Genomic DNA, 19,359 nt, shown 5'->3' with positions numbered 1-19,359 from the left:
CTCTGTATGGTACCATAATGATGGATACATGTCATTACACATTTGTCCAAATCCATAAGACGTACAATACACCAAGAGTGAACTCTGATATAAACTATGGACCTTGGGTGATTATGATATATCAATGTAGGTTCATCAGTTGTAACAACAGTACCACTCTGGTGTGGGATGTTGACGATGGGGAGGTTATGTAAGGAAACGGAATAAATGGGAAATTTCTGTACCTTCCTCACAATTTTTTTGTGAGCCTAAAACTGCCATAAACAAAAGCCTCAATAAAAAAAAAAATGCATGCAAAAGAAAAAAGGAAGAAAACGTGACTCCAAGGGCCTAGAAAATAGAGGTAACTGGATATTTGTGGGATAGGACAACCTGTCCAAACCTAACATTCAAAACATAACAAAGTTTTGAACATTTCAAGAATTCATTTCAGTAAGAATTCTAATGGGAGATGCTAAAAGCATCTGAAGATACAGCCATATATTACAAACAGTAAAGGTAATCTAAAAAATTACCACTAAATGCTTGGATAAAAGGGATTAAATTAATATGAAATAGTATCTTTTAGAAATGGATTATTAAACTTCCTCTTTGAGCAGTATAGATCTGTGCCTGAGGACTGAGGGATACCTAGGTTTCACTCTCAACTTCCATAGATATTTACTAAGTTTCTACCATATACCCAAAAACAATGCTAAGCAGAGTTCTTTCAGGTGATAAATGAGATCACCCCCATTATAAGTAGCTCAATATTAAAAATTAAAGACATGACTACAGAGATACAAGATAAAGGACTATGAGAAGCCAAAGAAGAAAACAATTGCTCTTACTGGAGGATGTGTGGAGGGAGCTTCCATAGGTTGAAACTTGAAGGATGAGTGCATATATGGCAGCTTTCTGCCATAGTCTATGCACAGACCTCATACCTCACTAAAATGAGGCATTCAGATGGTAGCAGGTCTGGAAATTTTTCTATATCTAGTCCATCTTCCACTTTTTACTAACGAAGCAACTGAGACTTGAGTTACACAATCAACGACAAATCTAAGACTAGGCCCCATGTCTCTTGACACCTTGTCCATCAATTTCCCACTAAGCCATTCTGTGTTTCTCATATTTCTCTCTCTCTTCCAGAGCAACTACTTAGTGACTGATTTTATTTAGGTAACATTTTGACTTTTTAAGAAGAAAGTCTAAATTTGACAGTGCATGAAAAAGATATTTACCCTTGTGAATGCTCTTTGACTCAGCAATTCCACTTATAGGAATTTATCCTAAGGAAATACAGACTTGAAAAAAATGTTTAGTTTCAGCATCCTTGTCACCAGATAGTATATAATAGTAAAAAACTGAGTATAATTTACATGTATAACTATGACTGATTAAATAAACCACAGCATTATCATTCTATGAAATAAAGAATGCTATTTGGGAAAAACTGTTAAGTTCCTGAGTGGAGCAAACAGGTTGCAAAATGGTAAAATATATCCTGCCCCCAAAATAAAACAAAACAAATAAACAAATGAAAAATACATACATATGCAAAGCAAAACTTAGTAGAATGATATACTTCAGAATATTAACAGTAGCTTTAAGGGTTTTTTTTTACATTGAGTGATTATCTTCTTTTTAATTAATTTGTATTTCTGAAAAAATAAACCTATATTTCCATAATTAAAGGAATAAAGAATTTTCATAAACAGATCTTAGATCTAAGAGACCTTTAAAAATGGGGAAACGATGACCAGGAGAAAAAAAAAAAAGATGCACTGCCTGGCCCCTCCAAGCCCACCAAAGAGCCTGTAGTGATCTAAAGGCAGGAAGAATCTCAATCAGATTTAGACTCTAGAAAACAGTGAAGCTTATTCCTAAGAATGGGAAGTATAGCTTCACATCCAAGTTATGAAATCTGGAATAAAGAAAAACAATAATAAATCATATCATTTTAAGTGAATGAATCAAGAGGCCTAAAGGGCATTAGACTTGGAACAAGATAACCTGCTTTCTAGACTCTACTGCGACTTTACCTTAACTAAATTGCTTACTCTTCTGGGGCCCCAACATCCTCATCCATAAAATAAGAATGACATGGACAAGATCAGCATTTCTCAAACTGATGTCCCTTGGAATATTACTAGGTGTATCTTTATGTAACTATGTTAAGTAAGTTTAAGTAAATTTGGAAAATGTGAGACTAGATCATTTTTAAGGTCTCTTATACTAACACGATCTAGTTCTGATTCAAATATTAATGAATTTAAATCTACTACATATATATCTACAGGCATACTGTTTACTTTTGATTACCTCATAGAAAGGAGTATTAGATAGTAAAATGGGCGATAATCCTTTTGAGAAAATTTCATACCTTGACAGCAGCAACTGAGAGCAGAAAGAAAAGGGTCTATTATCTACTAGCAAGAGGGGCAAAAATAGTGTTTGAGAAAAGACTGAATAATTAAAGTAACAAATGTAAACAATGTCTTTTATTCTGTTTCTGTCTATCCTTCTAAATGATCTGTTCCCACAAATTCTTGAGTTGCTAAAAATAGAATGACTCAAGTACAAGTTCAAAAACCCATTCAGTTTTTTAAAAATTCAGTGGTTAGATAAAATGGAGAGAAAGATTAAATCTTTTGACTATGGCAATAAACTGTGGTCTTATGTTGACAGAATATCCCACCTGGAGCCATTACTACTTATAAAAGACAATTCTGAATTTTGAGCCATCTGAGTTCTATGTCTTTTAGTGTCACATACGGTCAGCCTTCTACAGCCAGATAAAGATCAGACTACAGGAATTTGTAACTCAGTGAAGTGAGTCTTCCCTATCTCACTTTTTCTAAGCAACTCACAGCCACAATTGGTTGCCTAAATGAAGAGTTACAGAGGAAGCCAAAGTAGAGTAGTAATAGAAAAGCAAGATGAACCAACAAAGAGAAGCCCAGTAACAGGAAAAGCGTTAGACAAAAAAAAAGTTGTGGATCACCATGGAAGTGTCCCTGGAATGCACTAATAATCTGCAATTTGGATAATTCTCCTATGTATATTTGAGATTTGACTGAATATATCTAATGTGTGGCTTAGCAGCATACTAATTATAGGTTTATCCTATGGTAACCATTCATTATCAAAAGACTCTTAAGTCTTAGTAAGTTTTCTCCCTCATGACAGGATTCTAGGTAGATTTAAAAAAAATCAAAGCACTTCTAAAAAAAATTATGTCATTGTGGATAAATTCGAGTAAATACATGTATAAATGGTAAAAGGAGTTCAAGCTACAGATGTGTGTATCTTTATATATCAGTTTTCAATCACCCTGGAATAAGGACCCAAACTACTAGTTGTCCAGAGAAAAGATACTGTGTTAAAGCCAGAGGTGTTAGTGAAGAACTAAAAACCACAAATAAATCTTTTGGGTATTGGATTCATTATCTACAGTAACTTTGAATGTCAAATATGACACTATTAGTACAACGGTATATAGAAGGGATTTATGGTTGTCTAACTTCTTTGTAAAACCTGAAAGAACACCATGTTAATTATTTAAAGAGAAAAAAGCAAAACCCAAGTTTGTTTTTTTAATTATGGACATATTATCAATGTAGATTGCTCCAAGTAACAAATCCTTGGGAACTCTTGAGAAAATTCTTGCTAGAGTCATGGTAAAACTACTCTTCTAACAATACTGTGTTAAGTTGTGAGCAACTTTTTGCTAACATTACTAATTTTTTCTTCCACTTCCCTTCCTCCAACACCCTATTCTCTATTGTGTCTATCAAGATGGTTGCTGTTTTTCCAAGTCAGTATATCACACATAAGAAACTGACAAGATTTATAGAAGTGGCAGAGCATTTATCAGCTCCTCTCTGATGGAATGTGATAAAAAGTAAATATAAATCAGCCAAAGTATGAGTTCACAAAGAAAAAATATTTCTAAGTGTCCCCTTGACTACCTTATCAACAAACACTGTTGAAAATGGGTAATTACAAAACAGCATAAGAGGATAATCTAAGGCGCTATTTTCAACAGCAACAAATTTAAAATAAGGAAACACACCTAAACATTTGATTAAAGGGAATGGATTAAAGAGTTTTGCCTTTTACAGAGCTATAAAAGTACCTCTGGCAATATCATAATACCAACCAATTATTATGTACAGAGTTTTTTATGTTAGAAAATTTATACACATCAATGCTACCTTGACAATAAACCTACAATGTAAGGTTTGGTTTGCAGGTGAGGGTATCAAGGCTTAAGAGAATTTAGGGCCCAGGGCCCTTAATATTAAAAGGCTCAGGGCCATTCAAGTGATAAGTGGTAGTGATAGACTCAAATCCTGCCTTGTTTTGGTATGCAGTGACCCTTACTGATGAGGAAGATATGCTAATTTATCAGTACAGGACTTAGCTGGATATAATTTTGCTAATACTATTTATCTTCTTAAGGAACAAAATGTTATCTCTATGTTCTTACATGGAAAAGAGCCCATGATATACTATTACATAAAAAAAAAAGTCACAGAACTAGTCACAGAACAGTGACTACTGTGATCCTATTTAAAAAGAAAAGCAAATCTATACATAAGTACAAACAGTCAAAAATGCATGTATGTATTAAAGCTTAGGAAAAGGTCTGAAAATATTCACACCAACCCTTTTACAGTGACTACCTCTAGGGAGTAAAATTGGGGTGGGCAAAATGAAGAAATTTTTTACTCTGCACATATGTGTTGTTTTATAATGCTGCGTTACTCTTATAATTTGTAAAATAGAAAATGCAACCGTGCATGCATATGCAAACACAAACACACACATACACACTACTGACCCAATACATTTAAATTTGGACACTGTTGTTACAGTACTTTTACATGAAAAGTGGCAGTTCCCAGTGAAGCAGATGGTAGGTGACAAGTGCCTAAGCAAAATACTTGTCCTGTAGTCTAATTACATTTGGGGCCAATGCAAAAGGTCATTCTTAGATAAGAAGGAATCTAAGAGGATCTACATAGATTTAGTAATGAACTGTAACATCATTATCTGCTCTGATTTTAAAAGACACAGTTCAAGTCTTTACCTCTTCAGTGTAGGTGCTGCTTCCCCATACTGCCTACTTGATTAGGTTCACAATGTGCCTTATGCTTTACACAGTACTGCTCTGGGATCTACAAACACAATGTTATTCCCAAATACACTGTAAGCATCTTGAGGGCAGGCCTTGGGTCTAACTAAGTGTTCAACAATGGAGATTAGTTAAGTTCTTGGCATTTATTCATTACAGGAAACTCCTATTATGAACCAGGTACCAGGATAAGAACAGTGACCAAAATAAAAAAGGTCTCTTCCTTACTGAATTTATATTATGCTTGTATGGGAAGGAATGTGGTAATGGTGGTGGTGGTGGGGAGATGCTGGAATACAGACATGTAATGAGCAACTATAAACTATGTAAGAATGTATAAAAGAATGCACAGAATTACTGTAACACAGGAGAGGCACTAAAGCCAAAGCATTCTGGTAAAAGTGGGGTTAAAAGCTGAGGCCTAATGGATACTAGTTAGAGGAAAAGATAATGAAAAAATACCCTTGGATAAACAGGTAAGAGACAGTAGCATGGCAAATTAGAGGAACTGAAAACAGCACAGATTGGCTGGAACCCAGGGCACGGGGGAGAGGGCACAGGCTGAGAGAAGAGATGGGAAAGTCTGGCAGGGGCCAGACCACATAGGACTCGTAAGCCACAGCAGGCATTAAGGAGAGCTACTAAAGAGTTTTAACCAGCGGAGTGACAGGATCAGACTTGCCTTTTTATAAAAATTGCTCCAGTTACAGTGTGGAGAATGGATTAGAGAAGGGCAAAGCTGAAGGCTTAGGGAGCAATTCAGGCAAGAGATAATGGTGTCCTGAAGGAAGGCAGTGGCAGGGGAGATGGAAAGGCCTAGACAGATTTGAGGTACTAGAGAGACCGCATCACTGACAGACTGTTCTGTAACTCACTGGAAAGTGGAGGTGAAGGAAAGAGAGGAGTAAAGAAGGTGCCTAGATTTTCAGCTAGAGTACTGCATAAAGTAGAAAACACAAGTAGAAGCATGTTTAGGGAAGATGGAGGGGTCAGTTGAATGAGTTCAATTTTGAACTTACTGTATGATCATGAGATAGGTTATGCTTGGAAAATGTCTTTGGAACTGAGATAGAATATGCACACTTGAGAATTAAGTGAAGCTAGGGAAATGAAAAGTGGTTAATTTTGAGGACAACAACTGTAGAGTGAGGAAAGGAACAGGTAGATCCAAGACAGACTCCTGAGGAACTCCAACATTTTAAAAGACACAAGAGAGACTGAACAGGGACAGCCAGAGAGGTAAAAAGAAAATCAGAAACCCTAGAATAAGACATGAGTAAAGAGGAGGTTTCAAGAAAGAGTGAGCGACAGCGTGCTTCTTAAACATTTGCAGATTGACTGAAGCTAGCCTTCAGTAACTAAAAATGGCAGCATTTCTTTCTATCACATGAAAATATATGCAATGATGTTCTCCACTCCCCCAAACTACGTCTTCCTGGTTTTCTCACTTCTATTATTTTCTCACTGAAAGCTAAGGCTCACCTCAAATTCTGTCACCCACAATAATCACCAAATTCTGTCAATTTCATCTTTGTAATCATTTCAGATTATTTCTTTTCTTTGGCCATTCCCTAATCCAGCTCTAAGTACCACACAACTGGATGATGGGAGTCCACTGGTCTCTCTGCAGTCTTCCACCTCCACTCTAGAGCAATTCTTTTCACGCAGAATAACAATTGTAATCATCCTAACACGTTAACTTTAATTGTTTTATTCCACTGCTAAAAATTCCCCCAAAGACTTCCTATTATAATCACTTGTTCAAAAAAATTCATTCATTTAGCAAATATTTATGTAGGGCAGTACTACTCAAACTGTCTATGCTAAAGTCCATTTTTTTCTTCTTCTAAGTTTCCAATCTTTTTTTTTGTAAAACACAATAAAAAATTGTGGTAATGTTAAATTGCTAAAAAGATTCTAAATCAGTACTTTCAATTTCAATATTTATCTTACAGTGGATGGATAACAATCATTCATAGTCTAGCAACCACCTACAGGCCACATTCCAAAGAGCCCTGAGGTTAATAATAGATGGATAAAATAGACATTATGGTTGTGCCTTCAAAGGCCATTGAGCAAGCAGTGGTTTTCAATACAGGGTGATTTTCTCCATTCAGGGGAGACATTTTTGATTGTCAACATAGCGGGAAGGAGAGAACTATTGGCATCAAGTGGATAAAGGCATCCTGCAAGAAACATCCTGCAGTGAACAGGACAGCTCCCCTCCTCCCCAACAAAAATTACCCAGCCTAAAATGTCAAAAATGCCAAGGTTGAGAAACTGCCTTATGAGTGTAATGCAAAGGAAAAGCCTTAATGCATTAAGAGCAGAGCTAGATTCTAGGTACATACAAGATGCAGGGGAAGCATAGAGAAGCACCTGAGTCTGTTTGGAGTTTAAATACAGACAGTACTTACCAAAAAAGTTCTTGTCTGCTGATTCACAGCCTTCCACAACCCAACCCCAACTTACCTTTTAAATCTAACTTCCTGCTTCTTCCCGACAGCTCTGCTAGACCATCTCAGCTGTGAATCCTATTCCTTGCTTAGTCTGTCACTCTTTTCAGGATATGGACAATCACTCACTCCCTTCCCCTCTTCCTATCCAAAAGCATTCAGCATTTAAGGCCTCCCTCAAGCTCTGCCTCCTCCGTGAAGTCTTCTGTGATTCTCTCCCTTAAATTTCCTATAGGACTTATGGTCTATATTACTCATTTGGCAGTTTATTGTATACTGGCTTAATATCACTTGTTAGGTTATACTGCATAACTTCTAAATTATTATTTAATTTTAACACTTATGTTCGATCTCTAAGTTGACAATTCACCTAAGCCAGAGCTTCTGACACACCCAAAGCAATCACTTCCTTCCTGTATCATGCTATAACAGGTGCCAAGAAACACAGGAAGAAAGTGGACTAGAGTTTTTGGGTATTAGACATTACAGACCTACCACCCAACTCTTCTTGCCTCTTGAGCTCATGACAATTTGAATATATCAGGTTACTAGAAAAGAAGTTTATTTATAAAACCATAGTGTCTAAGAGTTCATTCACGCTCAGACACTAAGCACTTAGATGTCTTACTTCAGGCCAAGATAAGTCCACTGATTCTTGCCACATTCAAGTTCCAGAAAATCTGCCAGAAATAAGAAAATTAAGAAATCCTAATTGAGATAGTTTCTCTACTCAAATTTTAAAACTCAAACAGATAAAGACATGCTTTTAGTCAGTATACTCACTGCCTTGAGAAAAATCTGAGATTTTAGAAAATGCCTCTAATACTAAAAAGAAGGGGAAGCAGAAGAAAAGGGTTGGGAGGAGGAGGAGGTGGAGTGGGGCAGAGGAGAAGGAAGAAGAGAAGCAGGAGGAGCCGGGGGTTGGAGGAGGAAGAGGTTGGTTTGATTCTTTAGCAGAGGAAAAGAGGCTGGAAACATTTAAACTGTTGGTTTGTCTGATACCTAAACACAAAGGGCAGATTCTGTAGTTTATAACTACCTCTATATATACTCAATATGTAGGTTCTACTGAATTATTAAAGTACTGGATGATCTCTGAATGCTATGCCTGTCATTTATAAATGCATATAGTGTTTAAATCATTCCTCTCTTCCTTTTCACTCCCAAAGCTATTATGTCTAAGTTCTCTGAACCTTTATATATGGAAAGCTTTGTAAATTTCTTTGAGAATTAACTGAGGAAGAAAGGCAAAAGTGGAACTTATTTGCACATAGTAGGATATTCTTTGACATAAAATTCAAGGCTTTATTGACCACTTGATTCTTAGCTTCCTCTCTCCAATCTCTGGAGGGGCAGTTGGTCATCTCCTCCTCCTTTTAGGGGCTGCAATCAAAGCCCTTAGGATGCAGGCCCTCACCCCTCACTCTTCTCCACAGAGACTTCATGAGGGGAGTGGGATGCTCCTGTTTTCCCAGCTCTCTTGCTGTGCTGACAGTGGAAACACCATGAGAGAGCAACAGCCTGTGATATTATCTTTTGTTGTTTTTTTAAATTACAGAGATAGAATTACAGTATCACAGTAAAACATTCAGACACAGAGGGACACAAAATATCAGAACAAAGATCTCCCTACATTTCCCATCCTAACTTTCCTTTCACAAAAATAATTTTTTTCAATTTAAGGTCTGTCTGCAGAGCCTTTTATATTTACTTTCATTTTTTTACACATAATTTTTATAACACATTTACTTTTTTTTTTATTAAAACAAACAACTCTGTACGTTAGAGCCATATAATTTTAAGATTTTCTTCACTACATTCCATAATGAGGATTGGATGATATAACAGTTTATTTAATCATTCCCTTATTTGTGGAAATTTAGGTTTAATCAGACTTCAACTTTATAGTGACCCAATTATTGATCTGTAAGTAACTCAATTGTAGTTGCCAGCAAATCTAATACACTGGTGACTCTACAACTAGCTCTGATTCCCCAAATGATTTATTTCTAAAAGTCTGTCTATAATTTAAAAATGCCAGCTGAATTTTACATAGTTTGACTTTGAGATATAATGACAGCTACATAATTTCTATTCAAATATAAGTAAATTCAACTTAAAAAATTAAAACCAATGGAAAAATTAATTCAAGGTTAAAAACTTCAATTTATAAAAAGACACCTACAGTAACTTTTTAGGGTGTTGCCTTATCTATAAATTCTGCTCTAGAGATTTTGTAAATCACTGGTCATAAGCCATTTTCTTCTAATTAAAAAAATATATATATAAATTTCCCAGCTTTAAGTTAGAATTAGTAAATTAGTAAATTATTGCATTCTTCATATCCAAGTATCTTCTCTAAGTACTTTGTGGAAAAGCAGAAGGGGGAAGTTTTGCATCTCTAACTAGTGAGCAATTGCTTTCTTTTCCTTTCCTAATAAATTACAGGCAGACTTGAACAGATGTCAGGTTGGCATTCAAAACCTAAAATATAGCTGAAAAGCAAGTTATGACTAATACAAGGAAAAAAGATGAATGTCAGAAAGCTTCATTTTTTTTTTCTTTTTTTCAAATTTCAGATAAGCTCTTTAGCCTTAGGGTTCCTTTTGCAGAGCCCTGGAGTTCTGCGAGATGTCTTAACCCCCATTTAAATTGCAATCTCGCCTCATGAGTGGGGGTGTGAAAATGCATTTTAAGAGTGTCAGTGTTTATGTTAATCTTAGCAAGAACTCCCTCTCTCCCGATTATGGCATGTATAAAACCTTAGTGGCCCTTTCTTCCACTGTGTTTTATTTGCACAGTTCTAAGCATGTGAAAGGTGTCTGCATGTGATTGAAAGGCTCCTTATCTTCTCTGCAGCTCTACTTCATAGAGTAATTGCAGTTTCACTTATGATATCAGAAAAGACTTGCTTTCCTCTAGAATTTCAAAAGAAACCTTAAAAATACAGATTGAAAATGGGCTTAGAGAGAGAGGCACAAGGGAAAGGGGACCAAAAAGAACAGTGTCAGTTTCAAAGAAGGGAGGCACAAGACCATAACAAGTGGCTTTCCTCTGCCTAGGTGGCCTGGATAGCTGCAAGGTTTAGATCCACCAAAGACACTGGGAGGCTGGAGGCTTACATCTCCACACACCCTTTTCCTTCTACCTCTAAAACGGATAACTTCTGCCAAAGCCCCTTTTCTTGGATACCTGTGAACCTAGTCCTAAAATGACATTAAGAGATGCTGACTAAGTCCTTAACAATTATTCTACTGTTCTCTGAAAAGGATTTGTATTTGTTTTTTTTTTTTTTGCTCTGACATTTGCAGTTTAGAAGCAATTGCCAGGGATGCTGAAAAACGGAGTTTCTTTGCAGAAACTCTACCTTTGCCAACAAAAGAGCTATCAGTTATTTATCCGGAGCACTCCCCACAAAATTGCATGCAAGGGAGTAAATGTGGTAAATGTCTAAAGGGAGTATATATGCAGTTGACACCTGAGCACGCTCAACAGCAATCAGCTGCTGAGTTTATTCACCTGGACTTCCAGATACTGTTTTTTTATACCCACATTTCTACCCTGAGACTCAACAGGTGCTATGATATCCCACAAACTAAGGATTAAGGTCATTCCTAACTAAATGTCTAGAGGAGGGCTGGAGAACATTCTAACTAAACAGCTATTTGTACCTACTAAGTGCAGGTGTGAGTCTAGTTTTCTCTACTAATGTTTTTAGATATTTCCAAGTAAGAGCTACCCCATATGGGTCTGGGTAAGTCCAATTACTACAGCAAGGAAAAAGTAAAGAGTCACACTGATTAAAAAAACAACAATGAAAACAAAAGTCTAAACTGATGTACCCCTTAAGTAAGCCCTTTTCCTATTCCTACATATAACCCTTCTTCCTCTTTCTGTAGGGGGCTGTATGTGACTTGATTTCCCCTTTAAAGCTTTCCTTGATTTTAATTCTATAAAAATCTGTAACAATAACAGGAAGGTACATACTATGTGCTGGAAAGTAAGAGAGAAACTAACAGATTGTAAACTCTAGAACACTATTTTGTGTATATTGCCTCATTTGAACCCTAATTTTACTGCATAATTGTGTGCCTCTGGTTAGTCCTTTAGTCTTCCTATCTCATCCACAGCATTCTGTATGTATCTAAACTATATTTCCAATTTTGAGAAACAACATGAAGTTTTACAAGCAAAAGGAAAGAACTATATTACCCAGAAGCATAATTATCAGTCTCATAAACACAATGACAGAAGAGAATTCTAAATTTATCACTTTGTGAACCTGAAATGTTGATATATAGGCAAAAAGATCCATTTAGTTAAGGTTCCTGTTTACAATGTAGACTTAACTCTAGACTCCATGGTAAAGACAATGATTTGGTCTCAAGCCAAAAGAAAAAAAAGTTCTCTGCTTGAAACAAAACAAAATAGCCCCATAACCCACATAAATTATTACTTTCTAATCAATGTTTTTTTCCATTTGAATTGATTTCTCAGATCCAACTAGTATCCACTTGGATCCCCAATCCATACAGGTTTATGTATTTAGTTAACAGTGAGTGAGGAAAAAATAACCCAACTTTGTTCCTACCTGGCAAGGTAAAAGAACACAGGGTATATATAAAAAAGGATTGCGTAATGTCATGTCATATTCTATTCAAATGTAGCAATTTGAATTTTTATATACCTTTATTAATAGAGCTTAATGAGAACTTTATAATTGCACTGCTTTTGGGGTGCAATGTATACTATGTAATTCCTCCAAAATTCGAAGGTAAAAAGAAGTCTTTATTGGAAAATAAGGAATGACACATGCACAGCAAGAGAATTATTTCTCAGCCATTTTGCCATTAAAAAGTAGCCTGACACTGAGAATTTTCATTCAGAATAAAGAAAATAATGTCTTTCAATTGAGCTCAAAAGCCAAGGTAGCTTAATATTTACTATCTTTCAAATTAAATTGGCAATACATGCTTCTTGGTAGCAAAAAGCCATAAAGAGAAAAAACATACTACTTTTTGAAAAGGACAGAGCTAATTTTTTGTCTGATTAGTGCAAAAATATTAGAAAAATAAATCCATAAAGAAGGTTCTGGACAGCAGCACTCACAAACAAAATTCAAATCCACAGTCCTTAGTCAAAAAGCCTGGTAACAAAAGGCATACTACTATAATTTAACTAAATTCAATTTGGATTGTAGAAACAGATTAAATTCACTCAGAAACTTCAAATCTGTTCTGATTTAATTTCAAACGCTTCAACAGCTGACAGTCACAAATTGACCAATAAGAAATTTACTCCTTTATGCACATCTACTCAGCCTCAGACAGTGGCCCTAATGAGCTGGGTTTGGATGATGCAGAAACAGGAAACTAGTATCTTAAAAACTGAACCCGTGATAGCTTCCAAACTGTGAGAAAATATTTATAATACAATTAAAAGACATGGCATATTACAACATCAGTTATTTTTCTACTTGTTGGCTGGACAGTATAAATGTTTAAAAAAAAAAGTATCATTAGACGCTGTCAGTGCTCAGTTTTGAAAACCAGTAAAAATATTCCACAAGAATAGCTTTGAACATTTGGAATTATCCTTTTGTGTCTGCTTATACCCAAAATATAAACAATATTTCCATGCCTTGATGAAAACACTTTATGGACTTACTGTGCCTCAAAGTACACATTAACAAAATAGTGAACTACCATATTTGTTGTTATTTTCCAAATTAAAATTCTGTTTCTTTATGGGCTTGGCCTTTGTATCTTTCAGATTAAAAAGTCTGTTATTGCCATTTCAGGGCATATAAAACTCAGGTGATGAGGGTCTCTGTCATTTTCTCTTAATCCAATTCCAAACTCGACCTTTACCCAGTGAACAGGTGTGTGCTGTGCCTATAATTTATCACAGTGAGCAACCAGGCAGAAAAGCTACTAACAATAGGAGACTAATAGAACCAAGCACTTAGTGCCTAGAAAGCAGTTCTTATTCCCACCATGATGAATATACTTTTATCTCCTGGTAGCAATTTAAAGATAAAGAATAATTGAGGTGAGGGGAGTAATATCTTCATATTCCTTTAGGTTTTCTTTGGACACTGTTTTTACACTAATAGTCTGCCAGAAACTGTTGTTATAAATTCCTTTCTCAGATATTCTGTTGCTCACATTCCAATCCAACCTATGATAGGGATATGAGAACAGTCATGACAGCATTTCCACTAGGGCAAATAGAGCCACTTCACATACACATAAATTAAATAAACCTTCAAGAAAGAAGTGATAAATGAAGACTGCATTTTTTTGTATGCAATATGGAAAACTTCCATGAATATGTTGCATTTGTCTTTTTGGGTCAAACTTATCTAATTTAAAAACATGCCAAGTATCCATTTACTAGGTATTTGGGTAACCCAAAAACACAATAAAAAGAAGCAGTAGCTAGTATCAGAAAAATGCCTGCAGTCTATTGGTGATGATTACTGAGCAGGGTAAATCTGACCCATAGTGGATCTTCAGAGTCAGGTGAAACTACTAAATATGTCCAACAGAAAAACATTCATAAATAAATAAAACAAAGTTTCTAAATATGTCCTATAGAAAACCATACTTGAGTGAATGAATGAATAAATAAATAAATAAAATGGAACCATAAACATTTTCTACGATTTCCCCATAAAACTAAAATGTAATTTTAAAAGTTTTAATGCTTCAAATATTTTTTTAGAACACATTTTTTAAGAAGTTAAAACAGAATACTTCAGCAGGTCTGAAAAATAATTCTAAAATATTATTGAAATATCACACCTCACCTCTTTTTTTAACAATACAAGATTTTATCAAATTTTCCTTTTAAACTCACCCATCTGCTCCACAATCTCTGGAGGAAATACTCGGGAAGCAAACGCTCGTCGAAAAATATCTGAAAATTCCTTGTCCAGACCTCCTATTCCCATTTTTTCAAAGTTCCAGTCAGGATTGATGATAGACTGGCGATTTTCCTTGGTTTTAGCTTTGCCTATGTCAAACAAAGATAACCAAATATGAAACAAGAACTTCCTCTCTAAAAGAGCAGAATTCCCCAGGCAACCTCAATGAATAAATAAAGAGTCGCTAAACTTTTAAAAAATGAACAACATGCTCTTAGCTGATTTTCTAGTAAGAAGGATGAATTTTGCTACGTGAACTACTTTATTTGGTCTCCACTTAGGGTCAGCAAAACACTTTGAAAATGACTAGCTGAATTCATGCTGTCCATCTGTAATCAATCCATAGAGCTTGGTCTTATTAACGTCTAATCCTAAATTAACTAACTTGGTTGATTAGAAGAAACACCATGTGTGTATCTGATGATGACAACAACACTTGTTGCAAATGAAATCTAGCAGTCCCCCAGGGCTCCTCGAGCAAGTGTGTATTTAAAAATATATATATTTATCTAGATTAAGCTTATAATTGGGCATATAACCCCTTAGCCTGAGAAGATGCACTAAATAAGTATGATGTCTTCTTTGTTGTATCTTCTCTTGACACAGAAGTCTAAGACCATCCTAAAGTCTTTAATGATTTCAAAATTCATGTTTGCAAATTCTTTCACAAAGATGAAAATTATTTAACTGAAATGTCATAGTGCCACCTAAAGTGACTCAGGAGAACAACATTAACTCAAACAAAGAATAAAAGTGCCTTCTTAGTACCCTCTACTATAAATAAAAAAAGAAAGCAATATTACAATTTTCTAAAATTAGGTTAGAAAAGATCACATTAGTAAAGTTTATCCTAGATGGTAATTTTATGGTTAAGTTTTGTGGACTTCACATTTCCCTTATGAAACTATCAGAAGTATTTTTCTTACACTCTACTGCCCTCTGGTGGCCATTTTTACTGCATGCTAAATCACTATACAATTTTATTTTCCAATGGGGAAAAACAAACCTATCACACCATTACATGAATTACTTAGAAATATCCAAACTATGAAAGTCACGCAACCCTTTTTGGATAAGATACCTTAACAAAAGGTATATGAAACATGAAACACAAAGAAATAACTTTGGAAATATATTGGATCAATAACAGATTATGATATATCCTATGTCCATAAAACAAGTCATTAAAAAGATGTTGTTGAAGTGTTTTATTAAGATGCTTGAAATACATTTAGCACAAAGAATAAATTATAAAGCATTATGAAAATAGAATCAAATTTAAAACATTTTAGAGTGTGTGAGTTGTTTTTGAGTGCCTATCCATATCTTATGAAAGGAGTATTTTATGATTAAAAAAAACCAATAAGGGAGGAATGATAGTTTATGAATCAAGAAACAAGGACTTACAGGTGAAGTTAAATACCTTTAGAAATTATGGTGTGCAACCAATGAAAATCCTCTACTTCCTATTGGGGTAGACATTAACATAGTTTAATCAACTAAATAAATTTTTATACAGTTAATGGCATCATGATTTGATGAGTTTATTCTTAGAAACCAATCTGCATTATTTTAATATAACAAAAGTAGGGCTAGTATACAAAAATAAGACTGAACTATGAATCTGCTGGAAAGACTTTCCTTACCTGCACATTGATCATTTAATGCAACCACTAATAGAAGTGATGCTAGTATCACATTAAACACAAAATCAGGTGATGGACAGTCCACAGAGTAAGTGACCAGTTCTCAAGGTCTCGAAAGACAATGAGAGTCTGAGGGACTGTCAGAGACCAGAGAAGACTATGGAAACTAAATAACAAACCACAAGGTAGGATCCTGAGTTGGCACAGAAAAAGAACATAATAAAAAAACTGGTGAAATCCAAATAAAATCTGTAGTTTGGTTAGTAGCAATGTAACCATGTTAACTTAGTTTTGATAGCAGTACATTTTTGTTTCGGATGTAACATCAGAGGAAGCTGGTGAAGGGTACATAGGAACTCTGTGAACTCTTTTTGAAAATCTTCTCTAAGGCTGAACTGATCTCAATATTAAAAATTTAAAAACTGATTTTATCTGTATCTTTTTCCTTATTTTGTCATGGTTACTAGGAAATTAAAAATTACGTATTTGACTCACATTATATTTCTATTAGACAATGCTGATCTAGGGAAGGCTTTAAACATTTTTCTACATCTGGCAAATATGGAACACTCCATGACTTTGTGATAAGCCTTCTCAAGGGAAGAGCCTCTATTTTCCTTGCCCACTTGAAAATCACTGTAGTTGAGCCATATATAGTAACAGAAATAGTTCCATTTTATTCAGAATCTTCTAAAAACTGTAAATCTTACCAATAAGACTGAGTGATGAATTTTCTGCTTTTTCAAATGCAACTTGACTGTTTCCAACAACCAGTCCTACTTCAATCTGTATAGAAAGATAACAATTAGGAGTTAGTCTAATAGCAGACACCTGAACTTCTCAAAGCAAGGCCAAAAATGAAAAGGGAATTAGGTATCTCTGGGCAAAACAAATCTTCTAAACTATCATCTAAATTACACTTACTCTTGTCATAACTACCTTCTACTATTACTATTTTATTTCAGTGCATATATCTTTTGATAATGTCTTATTGTTATTTATTTATTTATAATAAATAGCATTTGCATTCAACAAGGATTATAAATACATATACAAATTTCAAATTACTATTAGGTGTGAAAATTTGTGTATTTTACACTATTTTAATAACAATTCTGCCTATAAAAGCAATTTTTTCTCCCTACTGTCTTAGAAGAAAGCATACATAATATGAAATAAATCACTGAACAACAGAGTGGGTAGGAAAATTATATTAATCTGCATAAGTCACATTATAAATTTATATCTAATAAAGATTACTAAAAATACAACATACCTTCTGTCTTTTACCTGTAGCAGCCTCTCCCTTTAGGATGCTAGGATCCATGGCTTCAATATCCTTTACCAGTAAGCCAAAAAGCTTTTCATTGAAACTAAATACAAGCTATGTAGAAAGGAGGTAAAGGGAGAAAAATTATTTCATGATAATAATAGCTTGATTCTCATATCATCACCAATGTTTTCCAAACAAGGCAAGCAGCTTTCCCCTGTACATCCCTCTCAAATCTTCTCCACAGGCAAACTACCCACATAGCCAATGAGAATAAAAGGGAACTAACATGTACGGAGTACCTGCTATGTTCCAAATGAACACTACAGGAGGTCCTATAATTAATACTCGAAAACTCTCGTGGAAACAAATTATTCCTCAGTTTTACTAGTCATGAAGCTGAGATCCAGAGAAGGGCTAAGCAATGGGACCCAGAGTCACAGTAAATGGTAGTACCAGGATTCAACGGTGGGTCTGTGACTCTAAAAGTCATGCTTTTCTACAACCAATACAAAGTGCCTGCCTTACAAGTACAAAGACAGCTTCTGAATGCTCATTATTCACCAAATATTTATTAAGTACCTTCTACAAGCTAGACCCTCCTCTACATGCCAGGGGATAACAGTAAATGTAATAGACAAAACTGAGTGTCAGTCCTGCCTCTGCCAATACTACAAATGGGAATAAATACTAACGACAGTGATGGGGTAAGGTGTTTATTTCTTCTCTGTATTATATAGGATTTTCTTTCATGGGTTAATAGACATCTGCATGTTTCTGGGCTTTAAATTACTACAAATACCAAAACATTTAGTATTAAAATACTAAAGCTAAAGGAAAAGATAAAAACAATGAAGTTTAGCTAGGCAATATAAGCACAACTATTAATCAAAAAGGGTAGAAATCCAGAAGGAATATGGACAGGTAGTCAACAAATTATCAGCTAAATGTCACTGGGGAGCGTTCTTGGACCATCTAATCCAAAATACCAGCACAGGGGCTCTCAAGTACCTCTCCTCATTTATTTATATCAAAATACTTATCAGAATATGGCATTTCTTTCTTATTTTCTCTCTTCCCCAACTAGAAAGTAAGCTCAATGAGAGTGGAAATTGCAGCTATTTTATTCATTGCTGATCTGCAGTGCCCAAAATAGTTTAAACATACTAGGTATTCAGTAAGTACTTATTTAATTAACGAACTGATCAATTGACTGATACATTCTTGTCTCAGCTACGTCCCTAGCTGTGGAGCCATGTACATGCCACTTACCTTCTTTGGACCTAAAATCCCTCTTTTGCAAAATGAGGCTAGACAAGATGATGAGTATCATTCCAATTATAGAACTCTTAGAAATAATAATAAATGCGCTGTATCCTTTTCCTGTCTGTCAGTAATTCAGTTTCCACTTGGAAAGTTTTATATTTAACATATGGATTATCCAGAGCCTTAGAGTTATGTTCTTCCTGATTAATGCCATTTCAGTTAGACAAGAGAATCAAAAGAAAGGTGGAAATCTTTGTTCATTCCAGCAGTTTTCCCTTTACTACCTCTCTTATCCCCCATCTTACACACTTTCCCATGTGAGCAACTGCAAGGAGAATCTCACTAAGCCATTAGAGATCAGAATGCTATACTATATGCTTTTTGGTCTCAGGATCCCTTTATATGACTAAAAATTTCTGAGGGCCCCAAACAGCCTTTGTTATATGGATTACATCTACTGACATTCACCATATTAGAAATGAGAACAAGAAACTTTAAATTATTTATTAAAAATAACAATAAATCCACTGTGTTGATATAAATAACATTTTTAAGTTATTTTAAAAACCTCCATTTTCCAAAATAGAAAACATAAGCAGGAAGAGTGGCACTGTCACATTTTTGTAAATCTCTTTACTGTCACACTTAATGGAAGACAGTTGGACCCT

General features: G+C 35.0%; 1 protein-coding gene across 4 annotated transcripts in view; it reads right to left on the bottom strand.

Annotated features, from left to right (window-relative positions):
- NSF (N-ethylmaleimide sensitive factor, vesicle fusing ATPase) overlaps positions 1-19,359 on the bottom strand; it is a 152,609-nt gene that overhangs the window by 81,435 nt on the left and 51,815 nt on the right. For all 4 annotated transcript variants that reach the window (XM_036997147.2, XM_036997145.2, XM_017647523.3 and 1 more), the window contains 3 exons: positions 17,432-17,539; positions 16,866-16,941; positions 14,443-14,598 (listed from right to left, as the gene is read on the bottom strand). In XM_036997147.2, the coding sequence (XP_036853042.1) occupies positions 14,443-14,598; positions 16,866-16,941; positions 17,432-17,539 (340 nt within the window). The remainder of the gene's footprint in view (positions 1-14,442; positions 14,599-16,865; positions 16,942-17,431; positions 17,540-19,359) is intronic.

This window comes from Manis javanica, chromosome 4 (assembly GCF_040802235.1).
Source record: "Manis javanica isolate MJ-LG chromosome 4, MJ_LKY, whole genome shotgun sequence".
Lineage (NCBI taxonomy): Eukaryota > Metazoa > Chordata > Mammalia > Pholidota > Manidae > Manis > Manis javanica.
Note: the sequence above shows the minus strand (reverse complement) of the source record. Positions and strands in the feature narration are given on the sequence as shown.